The following is a 15491-nucleotide window of genomic DNA, read 5'->3' as shown; positions in this document are numbered from 1 at the left end:
GCTAAATTACACAGATATTTTAATAATGATAATAATAATAAAAAGAGTAAATGGGCAATACTTGGAACTGTCCATCAATTGCTGATTGGATGGAGAAAGATCTAAATACAAAATTAATTGAAAGAAAAGGGCGGGATTTAAGACTAAATGACTGGAGAAGCCCAGTATACATCAATCTTTCAGAGTTATGACATTTTTAGATAAAAAAAAAAAAGTATAGCTGTTGTTGTTTTCCAATAGAATGAAACATGCATGAATTAATTGTTTACAATATGATCAAAATCAAGCAATTTAGAAAATAGGGTGATTTTCCATTTCACGTCAACTTTAAGAGTAAAAGTAGGAGTTAAAAGAGAGGAGGAACAAGAGAGTGGGAAAATGTGGTAGCAAATATCAGCGCACAGTTTTCGGAGCTGATCTGAGTTATCTATTCTCCATGGTAACACCCTGAATGGAGAGCAGGGAGTGCTGGGAACGGAAGTCTACAAATCTGCCTTGATTTATGAAGCAAATGAGGCTCGTTCCCAAGAGAATATAACCATACAGAGCAAGCGGCAGTACACAGAGAGCAAGAAAAGCAAACAAGTGCCTGACAGCTCATTCTAAATAAGGGAATCATTGAATATCAAGTCACTATGATGGAATTTAACTAGTAGAGTGACAAACTCTCTCTAGGAGCTATATTAAAAGTCTTTAGACAGAGTCTGCCCTTAAGCTGCTTAATGTCATCGAGAGAGACCTCACGCTTTCTGAGAATCAGAACAGAGTACGCTCAGTCTTAATAGCCATTTGTTCATCTTTTCATTGCCCACACAATAATTATAATTATTTCCCACACTGAAAAGATCTATTTGCCACAAAGCAGCTGTCATCACTGCTCAAGTCATTGTTCAGTTCAAATAGAGAAAATTATTGAATTCACAGCAAATTCCCAGAGAAACCAGATTAACTAAATGTATTTGTCTGAGAGTATGTATTTAATACACACACACACACACACACACACACATATATAGTTGCAATCAAAATTACTCAACCCCCTAGAGACTGCAGTACTTTACAAGTACAAGCTTTTCTGAAGATCCAGGATAAAATAATTTTTTTTTATCTATAACAGTTCACTGGCATATTAAAAGTGATATTGTCAATATATAATGTAATACATTTGAGTTATGAGATTTTTTAATAATACTGCTATGTCATAATTATTCAACCCCTATTCAACATTGCTGTTTTTAAATCACTTATTTGCATGGTGGGGAATAAAATGGTCTCAAAACACAATTAAGCTTTTAGAAACTCTATTAAAAACAGAATTAGCTTGAGTCGTTACACATACAGTTAGCCCGTGCATGTGTTGAAGTTGAGTAACAAAACTGTCAACAGAGATCTCACAAAAGCTAAAGAGAATAAATATCGTAGTACTTTAGAAAGGCTAAGGCTATATGAAGATTTCCAAGACATTGAAAGTTCCTAGAGACACAGCTCTCAGCCTTATTTCTCAGCTTAAAGTGTGTTTTACCAGAAAACATTTGAGGTTGTGGAAGAAAAAGCACAATATCATAAAATGTTTAATCAGAGCAACTGAGAAAAATCTGCAATGTTAAGCCAAAGACTTGCAAGATGAGGAAACCCATTTCAAAGCAGTGTGTAAAAAGATCACTAGACAAGTATGGCCTTCATGTTGAGACATCTTGTAGAATACCACTCTTGATCAAGAAGAACAAAAGCCAACTTGAACTTGATCAAATTCATTTGTGTAGACTTGTGGAGATCTGGAGGAATGTTTTATGGGGTGATGTGACCAAACTGGAACTTTTTGGACCCATGGATCAGCGGTATGTCTGCTGCAAAAAAGGCAAACCTCATAAGCAGAAGAACACCATCTCCATCCTCAAACTTGGAGGTGGATCAGTCCTGTTATGGGGTTTCTTTACTGTAGAAGGAAGTAGAAATCATGACTGTATGAAGGACATCATGGATTCTTTGAAGTATCAGGCCATTTTGACAAGAATTGTGATGCCTTTGGTGCAAAAACTGAAGCTGATGATCAATGGACTTTCCTGCAGGCCAGTCATCCCAAAGTACACATGCAAATCTACTTCTGCTTGGTTCAGGGACCAGTCATTGAATGTACTTGAGTGACCTGTTCAGTCTCAAGGCTTAATTCTCATTTTCAAATATCTGGTTGAATTTGAAGAAAGCAGTGGCAATGTGAAAACCAAAGATATCAGTGATCTGAAAGCTTTTTCAGGTGTGGAATGGGCCAAAACTGTAGTAGAGAGGTGACAGAAGCTTCTAAACACTTACAGACAGCATTTATTGGTGATTTTAAAGAATAAAAGATTCTGCACAAAGGGGGTTGAGTAATTTTGAACATGAATGTTTAGACCAAATTCAAATTTTATCATGATTCATCAGTGTTCCATTCTCAGAATCATTCAAAAGTGTATTAACAAACTTTCTCTAATACTTTACTGATGCCTTTGTTGAACTGATTTCATAAAATGTTATCCTCCACAGCAAATTGTCTTGCAAGTCAAGGGGGTTGAATAATTTTGATTGCAACTGTATATATATATTTATATATATATATATATATATATATATATATATATATATATATATATATATATATATATATATATATATATATATAGTTTATAATTGTTTTGCTTAGTTTGTTAAAAGAAAGAAAGAATAATGCATTATTAATGCATAGTAAAATACATTTTAAGAAACACATTCATTTACACTTATTTGGATACTATCTTTCAGAAATATTATCCAAGTTGAGAAAAAGTGGTTCCAAATAATATTAAATAGTAATAAAAAATACGGTAAAATAAAATGCTTACCTTCTGGACTAATATTGTCCACAACCCCTTGCATTAATAAGGTAATAATGAATTAATGAATTCAGATGCAGACACTTCCATTAATACATTAATGTAAAACAAAAAAATACATAAATGCATTAGTGTAATACAATAATAACACTTACTTTTAATCTGCTATACTGGTTGCTATACTGTCTTATTACATATTTCCTATACAAGAAAATTACATACTTTTAACTTGTAGAATTATTATGTGGACTGAGATACAACATACAACCAGAATTTAGTGGATTTTTTAAGAATGTTTGTTTTTTCTTATTTGTTAAAGTTGAAGTCTGAAGTAGTTTAAATTATCATTTTGAGTCAAATAAAATTCTGTTTATGCTTTAATCATGCTATTCCCACAAGCAACAGTGCAATAAACAGTGCTTTACAAATTTTTATGTCACGTCCCTTCCAAGTCCCTGTTATGTTATCCTAATGTGGATACCAATCAGTGTGATAATCAAACACTGCAAATGTTTATTCGCTTGCCTGCTAGCTATAAACACAGAATTCATTTTAAAAAAACAGAACAAGCTTTTAAAGTACCTTACCCTGTATAAAACTTAAAACAGACACATGCTCTGTGTCCTCAATGCCATGCTCACCTTCTCCAGACTGACTCCAGTCCTCTTGACCAGCGCTTGTAGACGAGCAATGGTTTGGTTTTCTCTCAGCAAGTACGAGTTGAGCGGCGAGCCGGCCAGGTTGCCGTTGCGCTTGTCAGAAGCCATGTCACCCGAGCGGAAGCCCCTGAGCCTGCCCTGGCCCTCGCTGCACTGGGGGTTTGCCTCTGAAGATACGCCGAACGCCAACAGAACCTCCGAGATCTCCTGGATGAACTCCAGCTTGTTGGGGAACTGAGGCAGGTCCTCAGGAAGCTCGATAAAGTGGTTGTCAATATCGACAAAACAAAGGTTGGCCTGAAGGGTACAGGAGTTATTTCATCACAAATATTGATCTATGCAACAGAAAACTCTGTAAGAGATTATGAACAATCTGGTAACATTGACCTTCATCAGCTAACAAACCAGTGATGCTCAGTTGAGAATTATATACTTATATAATCATATTTAAAAAATGACTTGGTTTGACAAGCAGGTACCAAATAGTAGTATTGCAATACTATATGTCATGGTATTCTTTGTGGTAACTTTGATATATACATTCATCATATTTTATATGGTTCTCATCATTGTACCAGGATGCAGCCACAGCACATTTTTTTTTAAATGGCACATTGCAGTGATTCATCAGAGAGCTTGTTTCCCTACAGATTGGTGCCACCGATTTCTTTCATAAGCACTAAAAGAAGAAAAGTGGCAACACTGCCGACAAATGTTTGATAGAAGATTTACTCTGAAAGGAACTCCACATGAAGAGCAGACTTTTTACTGCTGTTTTTCAGGAAAGATCAAGGAAAAAGTGCGTATCTCATCAGTGAGCAAGATCATAGAGATTGTCTTCCTAAAACAGGTTTTACCAATATTGTTTCAGTCACATCTCAGTAGGGAGATGAAGAAGACCAGTAGGTATTAAAGGGAGATATTACTACTCTAGTCACTGAAAAATACACTCCAGTATGTGTGTTTTAAGGTTACATGGTATTATAGCTATATATGGTATATATATTATTAAACTAACATTATTCTGACAATACATATGACTTAAAGAAATTATGAAATTGATGTTATTGTTAGGAAATGTTTCTCTTTTGAGCTTTCGATTGATCCAAAAATCCAGAAAACACACCATTCTCGCTATTAATATGAATAATAATTCACCAAATCAGCATATCTGAATATTTTCTGAAGCATCACGTGACTCTTAAATAATTCAGCGGTCACAAAAATAAATTTAAAATACTGAAAAAACAGAAAACAGTTATTTTAAACTGTAATAATATTTCGCAACATGAATGTGTTTTTCATCAAATAAATGCAGTCTTGGTGAGCATAAGAGCCTATCAAACAAATTTTAAAAATCATAAATATACATTATATCTCTTTTAAGTGGGTAGAATTAGGATTTCAGCCTTATTGCCACAAACATCTTACGGCCGGGTGATGTTGACGCATGACCTAATGAGATTTCAGCACTAGTCTTTTCTTTAACTGGGTTACAATGATGATCACCTCCTATAAGACTGCAGCACTAATTCTTTAATAAAACCCCATGACCTCATCCCTGAGCATGAATTCATCCTGTGCTGAGTGGGTTCTCTGGGAGCGAGTGTGTGGCACGCACCTCTTGGGGAAGCTCCAGCTTGGTGCGGTCATCCTGGCCGTTGGAGTGCAGACCCATGAGGTAGGGCACAGGAGCGTCCAGGAAGTGGAGCAGTGAAGCGGGCAGGATGGGCACGTACACATGCTGCCATTGGAAGGGGAACATTAAGGCTGTGATGCTCTCCGCTACCGTCATCAGCCGCTGGTAATCTGGACAGAGACACATTCAGACACGTCACTCTCCGAGCAGGGTTACTCTACACAGAGCTCATTTACAGAGTGATGTAGATTATCCATCTGCAAGGACAGAATAATCAAACCTGAGACCACATCAGAAACAGATACTTATGGGTGTTACATCGAGGATACAGTCAACATTAAGGGATGCTCCGACAGTCCACCCACATAGTCTGTTTACTGAACCAACATGGTTTATTACAGATAAAAATGGCAAGAGCTGTTTAAGATCACTATCTCGACTCTGATATCACTCTCTAGATATAAATCAGATTCAATGAAAACAAACAGCTGTCAACCAGTCTTTTTTGAATGATATAATACATATATCAGATTAAATACACACACACATATCAGTTTTAAAGGTATAGTCCACTTTCTTTTACTTTGAAGCATAACAGAAGATATTTTGAAGAATTCTGGTGACTAAACAGTTCCGGTTCTCATTAACTTCCATTGCTTTGTTTCTTTGTCCATTCAATGCAAGTCAAAGGGAACCGCAATTGTTAAGTTACCAACATATCATCTAAGCTCCACAGAAGAAAAAAAGTCATACAGAATTGAATTGACATAAACGTCATTTTTGGGTGAAATAACCATTTAACTGTCTTCCTTTACTCCATTTTTCCATTTTCAGTACTCTAATTGCATCCACACATTAGGGTATTGTAGAAATGCTTTAATTGTGTGCTTCTTAAGTGACTGGCACACAATGCATTCTCAAGTGGGCATTTAAAAATAAAACTAATCACAATATAGAGTATATATTACATATATGCTCATACACACAAAATCCAGACAAAATGGGCATTTATTTTGTTATGGTCTCCACCCTGCAGTCTCAGAGGGTGCCACGACTGTCAGAGAGACAAGAATACTAAACCAGTCTTTAAGCACCCTGAGTAACAACAAAAGGCCTATTCACACACACACACACACACACACTCCTAACATCCCACACACAGATAAAAAATTGGTGTAGAAGTTTCTTGGAAATAAGCTTTAAAGAAACAATATTCACTCAGAAGTTACATATGCCATTTTGAAGTAGAAAGTTCAAAACTTTATTTGTCAAATTTATAAATAAAAAGATTACTGGAGTACATTTTACAAAAAAAGTAAAAAATAAATAAATAAATTATATATATATATATATATATATATATATATATATATATATATATATATATATACTGCATTATTCATTTGTATATTAATATAATATCATTTTATTAAAAAATCTAATTTAAATTAAGTACATTTTTACTGAATATTACCTTAAGAAAATATCATAAATGTAAATATTTTAAACAATTATGGATTGTGAAACAATCTTGTTTCATTAAGTTATAATACTAGATTAATTCAAGTAAGTGATCAGTGTAAAGCTAAGTGACTGTCCTGCACTGAGGCAGAAGTCTATATAGAGAAATGAGCAGTGACTGGCAAACATCCATTGATCGAGCAGCAGATGCCCGTCTCAAAGATTCACGTACCTGGGAAAGGGCCAGGGTATTTATATATGCTACAAATGTGCCTGTTATTTATAGAGCTGCGTAGGCTACCTTGTTGTTTAGCACTAACACCCTGCTCTGTGTGTGTGTGTGTGTTTGGATGGATGCTCAATCTCATGACATCAAGTCCTTTTCTCACTTTCCAGAAACATTTCGCTACAAGCACGAGCTTTCTGGATACAGAAAGGGATGATGTCATTTCCAGCCAATCATATTTATGCTGCATCACCACCATCCTCCTTATCTGGAGGACGGTTGCTAGGCAACACCACAGCAATGCATCCACCCAGCCTCCTGTCGCTTTGTAGCTGCCTCCTGTAATTCGCTCTTCCTTGTTGGTGTAATTGATCCAATCAGCACATCTGCCACTGAATCGCAAAACAATCTTCCCATGCTGCTTTAAATTCAATCGAAAATGGCCTGCTGAAGATTTCCAGCAGGAAACACTGCCAATTATATTGTGTGTAGCATGTGAATCAAAGAAAGTACATGTGACAAGTGACATGTTCATAAATATAATAATGATATTTGGACATATTGTGAGACATACTGTGATTTTTACGAAAACTTCAAGCATATGAAATAACACGAAAGACTCAATTTTACTACAATTTTAATCAACTTCTAAACGTATTCGCTTAAATACTCCACAGAAAGCTTCGAGTTTAATTTGCAAACTAGCAGGTGATTCTGAGAAAAGGGTGGGCTGTGAGTTTGACAAGAACGAGAGAGAACAAAGCGCTGAGATGAGCTCACAACGAAACTGAGATAGAGAGAGAGTGTGAAAAGAGAGAAAGAGCATGTCGCAGTACACTGCAATATAACTGCGTCTGTTTATTCTCTCGTCTTAAACTAGCCTGTACTGAACAGAACAAGCCAAAAATCAAGAAAATGAGCTAAAATCTATGCATGCATTCAAAACTGTGTTAGGTTACGTTAAGGCCATCAGATTTAAATCAGCTTTAATTTGAAAAAGATGGTGTTAGTTGGCAGCAAAGAGCAATACTAACCTATGTCAAAAAGCGTTTCCTAAATTAAAATCTCTGCGTTTACTCACTTTGGATGATTAAGAACAATGATTTATGACTTGGAGCAAATTACAGACACTTCGTTAACAATTTATAGAAACTTGATGAGGTTTTCCTATTATATGTCCTATTTAAACAGCAAGCTGTAAGGGACATATTGGATAAAACAGCCATAGCCTTTAACTTACACTGCAGCCTGAAATTTTCCAAAAATTCTATGAAGTTTTCTAAATTTACCAAACTTTTTCCGCTCCTCTGCAACCCTAACTCTATGTATATGTATTCCATCGACATTTGAAGCTAGCATGTTTACATTAGCACATGCTAAGCTAACAGCTAGCTCCACTTAGCATAAAAATACATACACTCAAACACTGTTAAAAGATCTTCAATTTAGTATAGGTATAATTTAACTGATTAGAACAGATTTCTATTTAGGCAGCTTACTAGGTTTTGCAAACAAATTCCCACAACAATAGTATCTGTGATTTTTATGTTTATTACTTTTATTTTGCTAGGACAAATGGTAGATAGACTCGAACTCGGGATGCAACGGCACTATATGTCGGCACCAACAAAACTTTTAATAAACTAATCTCATCAATAGTCTGGTACACTTAACTCTGCTAGCCAAGAACGACCCGTTTAAACAGGAAGGCGCCATCTGGCTGAGATGAAAGGCCCCCAACATTTGATAACTGGCGTTTACATATGAGCTCCCAAGTGTCTAAACACAAAACACTGTTAGGGATCTTTAAAAGCCACCGCAAATCTTCATAACTTTGTCAAATTCAATTTCTCCCTACAAGAACTCGTAGGAACAGTCTGGAAACGGATTTCCTGCAGACACTTTCCCTCCTAGACATTGCATAAAACCATACAATCAGATTAGAGCTTGGCGTTTTGAGAAACCCCTTGCCATTTTTGTGTGGGATTTGTCTGACGCTGAGATTAATACTAAACAGGCACTAGATCTACAGAAGTATGAGTGATAGTAACTCACGTTGCGAGTACAGGAGGATCTGGATCTCTAGTAGTGCACAGGTGAAGAGCTGTAGCACGTTCTCCACTCCTAGCAGCTCAAACACCTCCTGCAGGGGGAAGTCAAAGAGGGGCAGCTCAGATGTGCTGGGTCTCTGACACACCACTGGCCCGTATACGCCCGAGAACTTCAAGGAACGCCCGGCCGGTGGCAGCGGGACCTCGTAGAGGACGTTGTAGACGTAGCTCTCCAGCGGCAGCGGCGGGGGCTGAGGCGAGGTGACAGCCTGGTGCAGCTGTTCCAGAACCCTTCTGCAGGCCTGGGCGAAGGCCATGGGTGTGATCAGACAGATGCACTTGGACACATACAGTGTGTCTCGACTGATGTCGTAGGAGTTGAAACGCTGCAGTCGAGACAAGGAGGGAGCAGCGAGCAGTTGTTGAGGGGTGGGACGGGTGTCTTCTGGACTGCGAGGTGTGGGTGGAGTGTGCAATATGTCGTATTGTTCTGCATTGTGCATGTGGTAGAGCGTCTGCATGGCACTGCAGATCTGCTTGCTGGTCACCTCCTCGAAGAAGGTGAGGGCAAAGCCGTAGGTTCGGGAGCCGTCCTCTCTCGTGATAATGAAAGAGTGGAACTGGGGCTCGCGGATGTCTGTCTGGGTGCGGAAGGACAAGCCCTTTGGCATACAGAGCTGTGGGGGAAACAACAAAAAAGTCTGAGGCTCTACAGATATTAAAAAGATCTTCAACAAGTTCTCTTAATTTGAGTCACTCAGATAGATCGATATAGCAGTGGTTCCCAACCATGTTCCTGGACGCTCCCCAAGACTGCACATGTAGGAGAGACTCCAAGACCTGAAATGGGTGTGAGACAAAGTAAACATGCAAAATGTGCACTGCTAGGAGGCCTTTAGGAAGATGTTTGGGAACCACTGCAATATAGCAACCATTCATATTAAGTGACTTGTCTGGACAATTAACAGACATCTGGAAAGTGCAATATTTTCTGTTTTCAAACATTGAGATTGTGTATTTTATCATATTTATTATATTTCAAATGCTATCATTAATTCTTTCCCTGCATTGACACTTTTCTTTTCTGTTATATGGTAGGAGGTGCTATTACAGATCTTCTGAAATCTTCTTGAATCAAAGCCGGGTCAAAACACAGTGAAGAATCACATATGTATGTAGATGCATATGCAAAATAACATGATCATCAAACATTAAACAGCATATAAATCAAAACTGCCCAATGTTACTGAATGAAATGTTGAGTCAGGAAGTAGTATCAGAAGTACAAGCCTGAGTGTGAAGATGGAAGTGATCTACTCCATCATTTTGAACATAATTCTGAATCTAGTCCAGATGTAGTGTTTTACATCAATGTCATTTTCTCTGCTTTTTGCTCAAAATGTTGCTTTTTTTCATGAAACTTGCAGATATGATATATTTAAGCAATACATTACAGTAAGCTGCGCTATATTCTTAATATAGACTGGCAAAGGGGCGTTGTTAGGCATGACAACACCACCTCAAGTGCCTTCCCGCTTTATGACAGGTTAAAGATACCGAAGGGATTGGTGTGGATCCGAAAAATAAACACATTTTTGCAATTTTAAGGAATCAGGAATTGTCAGTCTAATCTAAGAGCCGGCTTGATCTGGATCCTAGATCGCCTGCATGAAGTCCTTTTCATCTGTAGTGCAGTCTGCTGTTTTTCTTGCATGAAAAAACAAAGCTTCTGATATGAGTGCTATGGTCCACTAGCCACATCTATCCATGCTTATGGTCAGAAATGTATATTTTAAAAGGCTTACACAATAAACTGTTTTTGAGACAGAGTGGATCACAGAATATGAAGCATACCTTGGCCTTAAAGGGACAGTACACCCAAAGATGAAAATTGCCATTCTAGGTGTATATGACTTTCCACTTTTAGACTAATGCATTCAGAATAATATCTAAAAATGTCCTGGCTCTTCCAACCTTTATAATGGAAGTGAATGGGTGTTGAGATTTTTAAGTCCAATAAAGTGCATCCATCTATTATAAAAAGTACTCCATGTGGCGCTGGGGGGTTATTATGGATATTTTTCTTACACACACGGACTGATTCACTTCAGAATTAACCCCCCGGAGCAGTGTAGAAATTTTTTTATGATGGATGGATGCACTTCAAAATCTCAACACCCAGTCACTACCATTATGAAGATTTGAAGAGTCAGGACATTTTAAATATAACTATGATTTTATTTGTTTGAAAGAAGAAAGTCATATACACCTTAGATGACTTTAGGGTGAGTAAACCATTGCGAAATTTTCATTTTTGGGAGAACTGTTGCTTTAAAGGTTGGAATGGAATTGACAACTTGTTCATTCAATTATTATATTTTCGAAAAATGTTCATTTTATTTGCTGGTGGCCACCCTGCATTCTAAAAACTAGAACTAGTTTTTGAAAAGCCTATATTGGTAGACCTCAATGTGTGTCACTCACCATGCCCACAGCATCCTGGTCAAAAGGGTTCCACTCCACATTGTCAGGATAGTGCGCTAGAACCTTAGATTTAAAAGTTCTCCGCAGCGGACTCTGCTCAAAATTCTCACCTGAGATTCGGACAGAGAGAGAAAGAGAAAAGAAAAAGACAGATAAGCTCAGAAAGCTCTTATCTGGCAATCATCCTCAAAACTTCATGGCAATTCAAGAAAACACATCACAGAAATAAATTATATATTGGTGTATATCTTACCCTTACATATATATATATATATATATATATATATATATATATATATATATATATATATATATATAACAATTTCTGGAAGAAGACATTTGTTTAGAAAGTTGCGAAAAACACAAAAAATGGAAATCAAACCCAGTCAAAGCCAAAAGTGCTAGAACAGTTGAAGCAGAGAAGTGTTGCAACGCGTGGAAAAGATGTGCCTCGAAAATCATTCAAAGTGAAGGAGTTACAGCCCACCAAGCAAACCTTGCTGAAAGTTCACCAAGCAGTGACTGACAAACAGTTTGGAGTGCTAATAAATTTCTGCTGCTGAGAGAGGAAGACGAAAAGGTGTTGAGGGGGGAAAGGGTGGGAAGACAGGTGATCCCACGCTACCCGACCACGCAGCCGTCTCACACATGAACAGTGGTGCTGTGAAAGAGGTGCTTGGAAAAGTTAAAGGTTAGCGGGCCAAGCTGTGGCTGATTGTGACACAAACAGGAGCACTGACTGCAGGACAGGAGAGCATAGTGGGGGACGAGGGGGTTACCTGCGTCTGCACTCGCCAAATTTCCTCTGCCAACATCTCTGAATTTAGTAGCCTGTATATACTGGCATAAAGCTACACAAAAGATAAACAGTACAATTAATCACTTACATAAAGAGGGTGAGTAATCTTCACTTATTACTCATACAATACATCATTAAGGGCACTTCTTGAAGTCCAATATAGAGGACTAGTGTTGCTTAACAATAAAATTAAGAAAAAATGATCAATTCAATTCATTCATTACAAAATAAAGTAATATTTAAATTATAGTTAACTGTCAAAAAACAATAATAATAAATCAATAAATCATTTTTAAACTTATAAATAAATAAATACACATATAAAAGTATACGATTTCATGTTTAAATCTTTGGTAAAATGTACAAACAATAAATCAATAATAATAAAAAAAAATCGTATTTGACATTGATTTCTTTAGCCATTTGCGACATGTTTTTTTTTTTATGTTTTCCAACACCATGTAACAGTCCACCCAAACATTTTAATTTGCAGAAATGTATCCCCTCTCAGGTGTAGATGAGTTTGTTTTCTTCGTCGTAACAGATTTGGAGGAATTTAGGATTTCCAACTTTTTTTAGGACACCAACATATTTGATTAGAACTGTTTTGGACTGTAGCTGTGCATATTTCTCTCCTGATTCAGACGAGTCAACTTTACAGCCGAAGAAAGTGACGTTACAGACTCTTTAGTAAGCCGGAAGAAACAGTTGATTGATGGATTGGAGTGGTGTGGAGTACTTTTGAATTATTATCATGTTTTTTATCAGCTGTGACTTTGACTTTGACTTTGACTCTCATTCTGACGGCACCCATTCACTGCAGAGGAACCGTTGGTGAGCAAGTAAAGAAATTCTACATTTCTCCAAATCAGTTCGGATGAAGAAACAAACTCATCTACATCTTCGATGGCCTGAGGGGTGAATACATTTTCACAAAACTTTCATTTTGGTGGACAATTCCTTTAAAAATATCTTGAAACCCCTCTGTTCAATTACGTTGTATTCTGTCCATTGTTGCAGAGATGTTAACTCCCTTTCCTGGTCACAGATCCTACAGATTGACTGTGTGTAATTTTGGTTTTGAGACGTTCTGCTCGCTGTCACACACATTAGACACAGCATGTTGAAACAACCGAGACTGGAGGCGGTGTGCGCACACATGAATGTCACCGGTGTTTTCCTCTCCTCTGCTGCCCACACAGTAAAAGCTGACTAATTTAAAGCTTTTCAGCTCCCATATCAGAGAAAGTGTAAGATACCTACCTGATCTGCATCAGACAATGAACAAATACAGCCTTGATGCAACAAGAACAGACATGCCTCCGAGAGATGTTTCCCTGAGGAATGTGTTCAGGTTTAAGTGGAGGGTATGAACACGTTTATTTGTCACCAGTCTTTAGAGATGTCGTGTGTTTAAAGAGTTAATGGAATCTTTGTGTGGCATTTAAAGGGCAAGCAACAAATCAAATCCGGTGGTTTCACCAGCCTGGGATCACTACAGGGATAAGACCAGGAATGTGTGGAATTGACCAACACATACACTAGGGGCTGTGGAAAGTGTCACTGTTCTACAAGTGACCACCAGAGACAACATCACAATTATAATTTAACAACATGCTACAATATTTAATATGTTGCTAAATTATCCATTTTCCTGTACTTTATTAATGTTTCCGATCTGTCATTTTTCCATGCCAATCTTGTTCCCATGTAGGTTCTTGTTCTCTTTCCACTCTTTATAAATATGTGTCAAAAATTTAAAAAGAAGATTCAGTTGAGAATCGGAATAAAACTAGTAAAAGGTAGTGTGCAAACATTACGGGCTCTTACGGGAATGTTACATAACGCCTGAGAAGCAAACACCGAGGCAGATGTTAAAATCTTTATGTGTGGATACCCAGATGATTCAATTATTCAAATATTTTTCACCTTTTAACTCTCACTCTCAAAAAGAAAAAACTTTTTCCTGGATGAAATAATAGATTATTTTTATTCAACATCAACACTGGCATAAATTGAGACTGACTGGCATATGTTGTGTAATATATATATTTATGAGGATGCTTTTAAGCTTCTGCTCCAGAATGTTTTCATGCTTAATGATACTGAGAGTTCAGATGTGACATTTTTAATCTTTATTTATCTTTAATACAATAATGCTAGGATAATACATTAATATAATAAATGGTGAGACTAACATTTCATAAAGTGTGACGTATGCAATAACAATTGATGACAGATCAATAAATTATTCAAAATTGTATGCATATTTGAAGTAGTTATGCGGCCTTTAAGAAATTCGGTCGGTTGTAATCCCTACCTGTGGTGCAATTAGATACAATCCCAACCATATCAATAAATAATAGTTACGCAACAATGCTTTTAATTTACCACTGGAAAAAAAATACAAATTAATAGTGACACACTATATTTAAATGAAAAACAAAAAGCTGAAAAAGCTAAATTGTATGGAAAGCATGTATAGATTTAAAATTTGTAGTAATATATATATATATATATATATATATATATATATATATATATATATATATATATATATTAGGGGTGTAACGGTTCACAAAATTCACGGTTCGGTTCGATACGATACACTGATGTCACGGTTTGGTTCGGTTCGGTTCGATACGTTTTAGATACAGCAAAATGTAAAAACATCTCAACTTTTCAGAATGCCGCAAGCGCACCGCGGGTCATGTGACAAGAACTAACCAATCAGCTTCATCCTTTCCCGTAACAACGTTGAGAGCTCAGCCAAGATGAAGGATCAGCTGATCATAGTTGTATATGGATTGCAATTTTGAAATAAATTTAGTAGCAGAGCTACTGCAAGCGATTTTTAGAGCTGCAAATCCATTTATCCTTCGCTGAAATTTCCGCGTCTCATGGAGAGAGCACGTCATTGTTGCTTAGCAAAGACAGACGCCTCATGAGCGCTTCTGCCCAAGCGCTTTGGAAAGGAGGAGAAAGACGCGCTTAGCGTTTTCCATGCGTTTTTAGGCACGATATGTGAACGGCCCCTAAGGCGCTCGCTCACTCAGCACGCGCTGAAGGCTCGTTGCAAAATGTCGAATGCCTTTAACAGACCAGAAATATAAGATCCTAAAATAACCAACAGGTCTGGTGTTTGGGTTGGATTCCCTGTAAGCTATAGTTTCTAAATGCTGCAGGGCTAGTTTGCTGCGTGCATGTTTCTCCTTTTTTTCGTCTTTTCCCAGATAGTACTGACGCATATATCCCAGATATTCCCGCTGGTGTTTTTTTTTTTTTTTATTCCCGCTGGTGTACCCTGTCATGTTGCAGATGCG

At 37.2% G+C, this 15491-nt stretch overlaps 1 protein-coding gene across 3 annotated transcripts in view; it reads right to left on the bottom strand.

Annotated features, from left to right (window-relative positions):
- The window catches only part of LOC113106494 (DENN domain-containing protein 5A-like), a 52472-nt gene that overhangs the window by 26167 nt on the left and 10814 nt on the right, over window positions 1-15491 (bottom strand). For 2 of the 3 annotated variants that reach the window (XM_026268474.1, XM_026268472.1), the window contains exons 2-6: window positions 12149-12220; window positions 11370-11479; window positions 8890-9562; window positions 5130-5317; window positions 3491-3805 (exon numbers count right to left, since the gene is read on the bottom strand). In XM_026268474.1, the coding sequence (XP_026124259.1) occupies window positions 3491-3805; window positions 5130-5317; window positions 8890-9562; window positions 11370-11479; window positions 12149-12220 (1358 nt within the window). The remainder of the gene's footprint in view (window positions 1-3490; window positions 3806-5129; window positions 5318-8889; window positions 9563-11369; window positions 11480-12148; window positions 12221-15491) is intronic. The other variant, XM_026268473.1, reaches the window with a different exon arrangement.

This window comes from Carassius auratus, chromosome 7 (genome assembly GCF_003368295.1).
Source record: "Carassius auratus strain Wakin chromosome 7, ASM336829v1, whole genome shotgun sequence".
NCBI lineage: Eukaryota > Metazoa > Chordata > Actinopteri > Cypriniformes > Cyprinidae > Carassius > Carassius auratus.
This window is presented reverse-complemented; position numbering and strand designations above follow the sequence as displayed.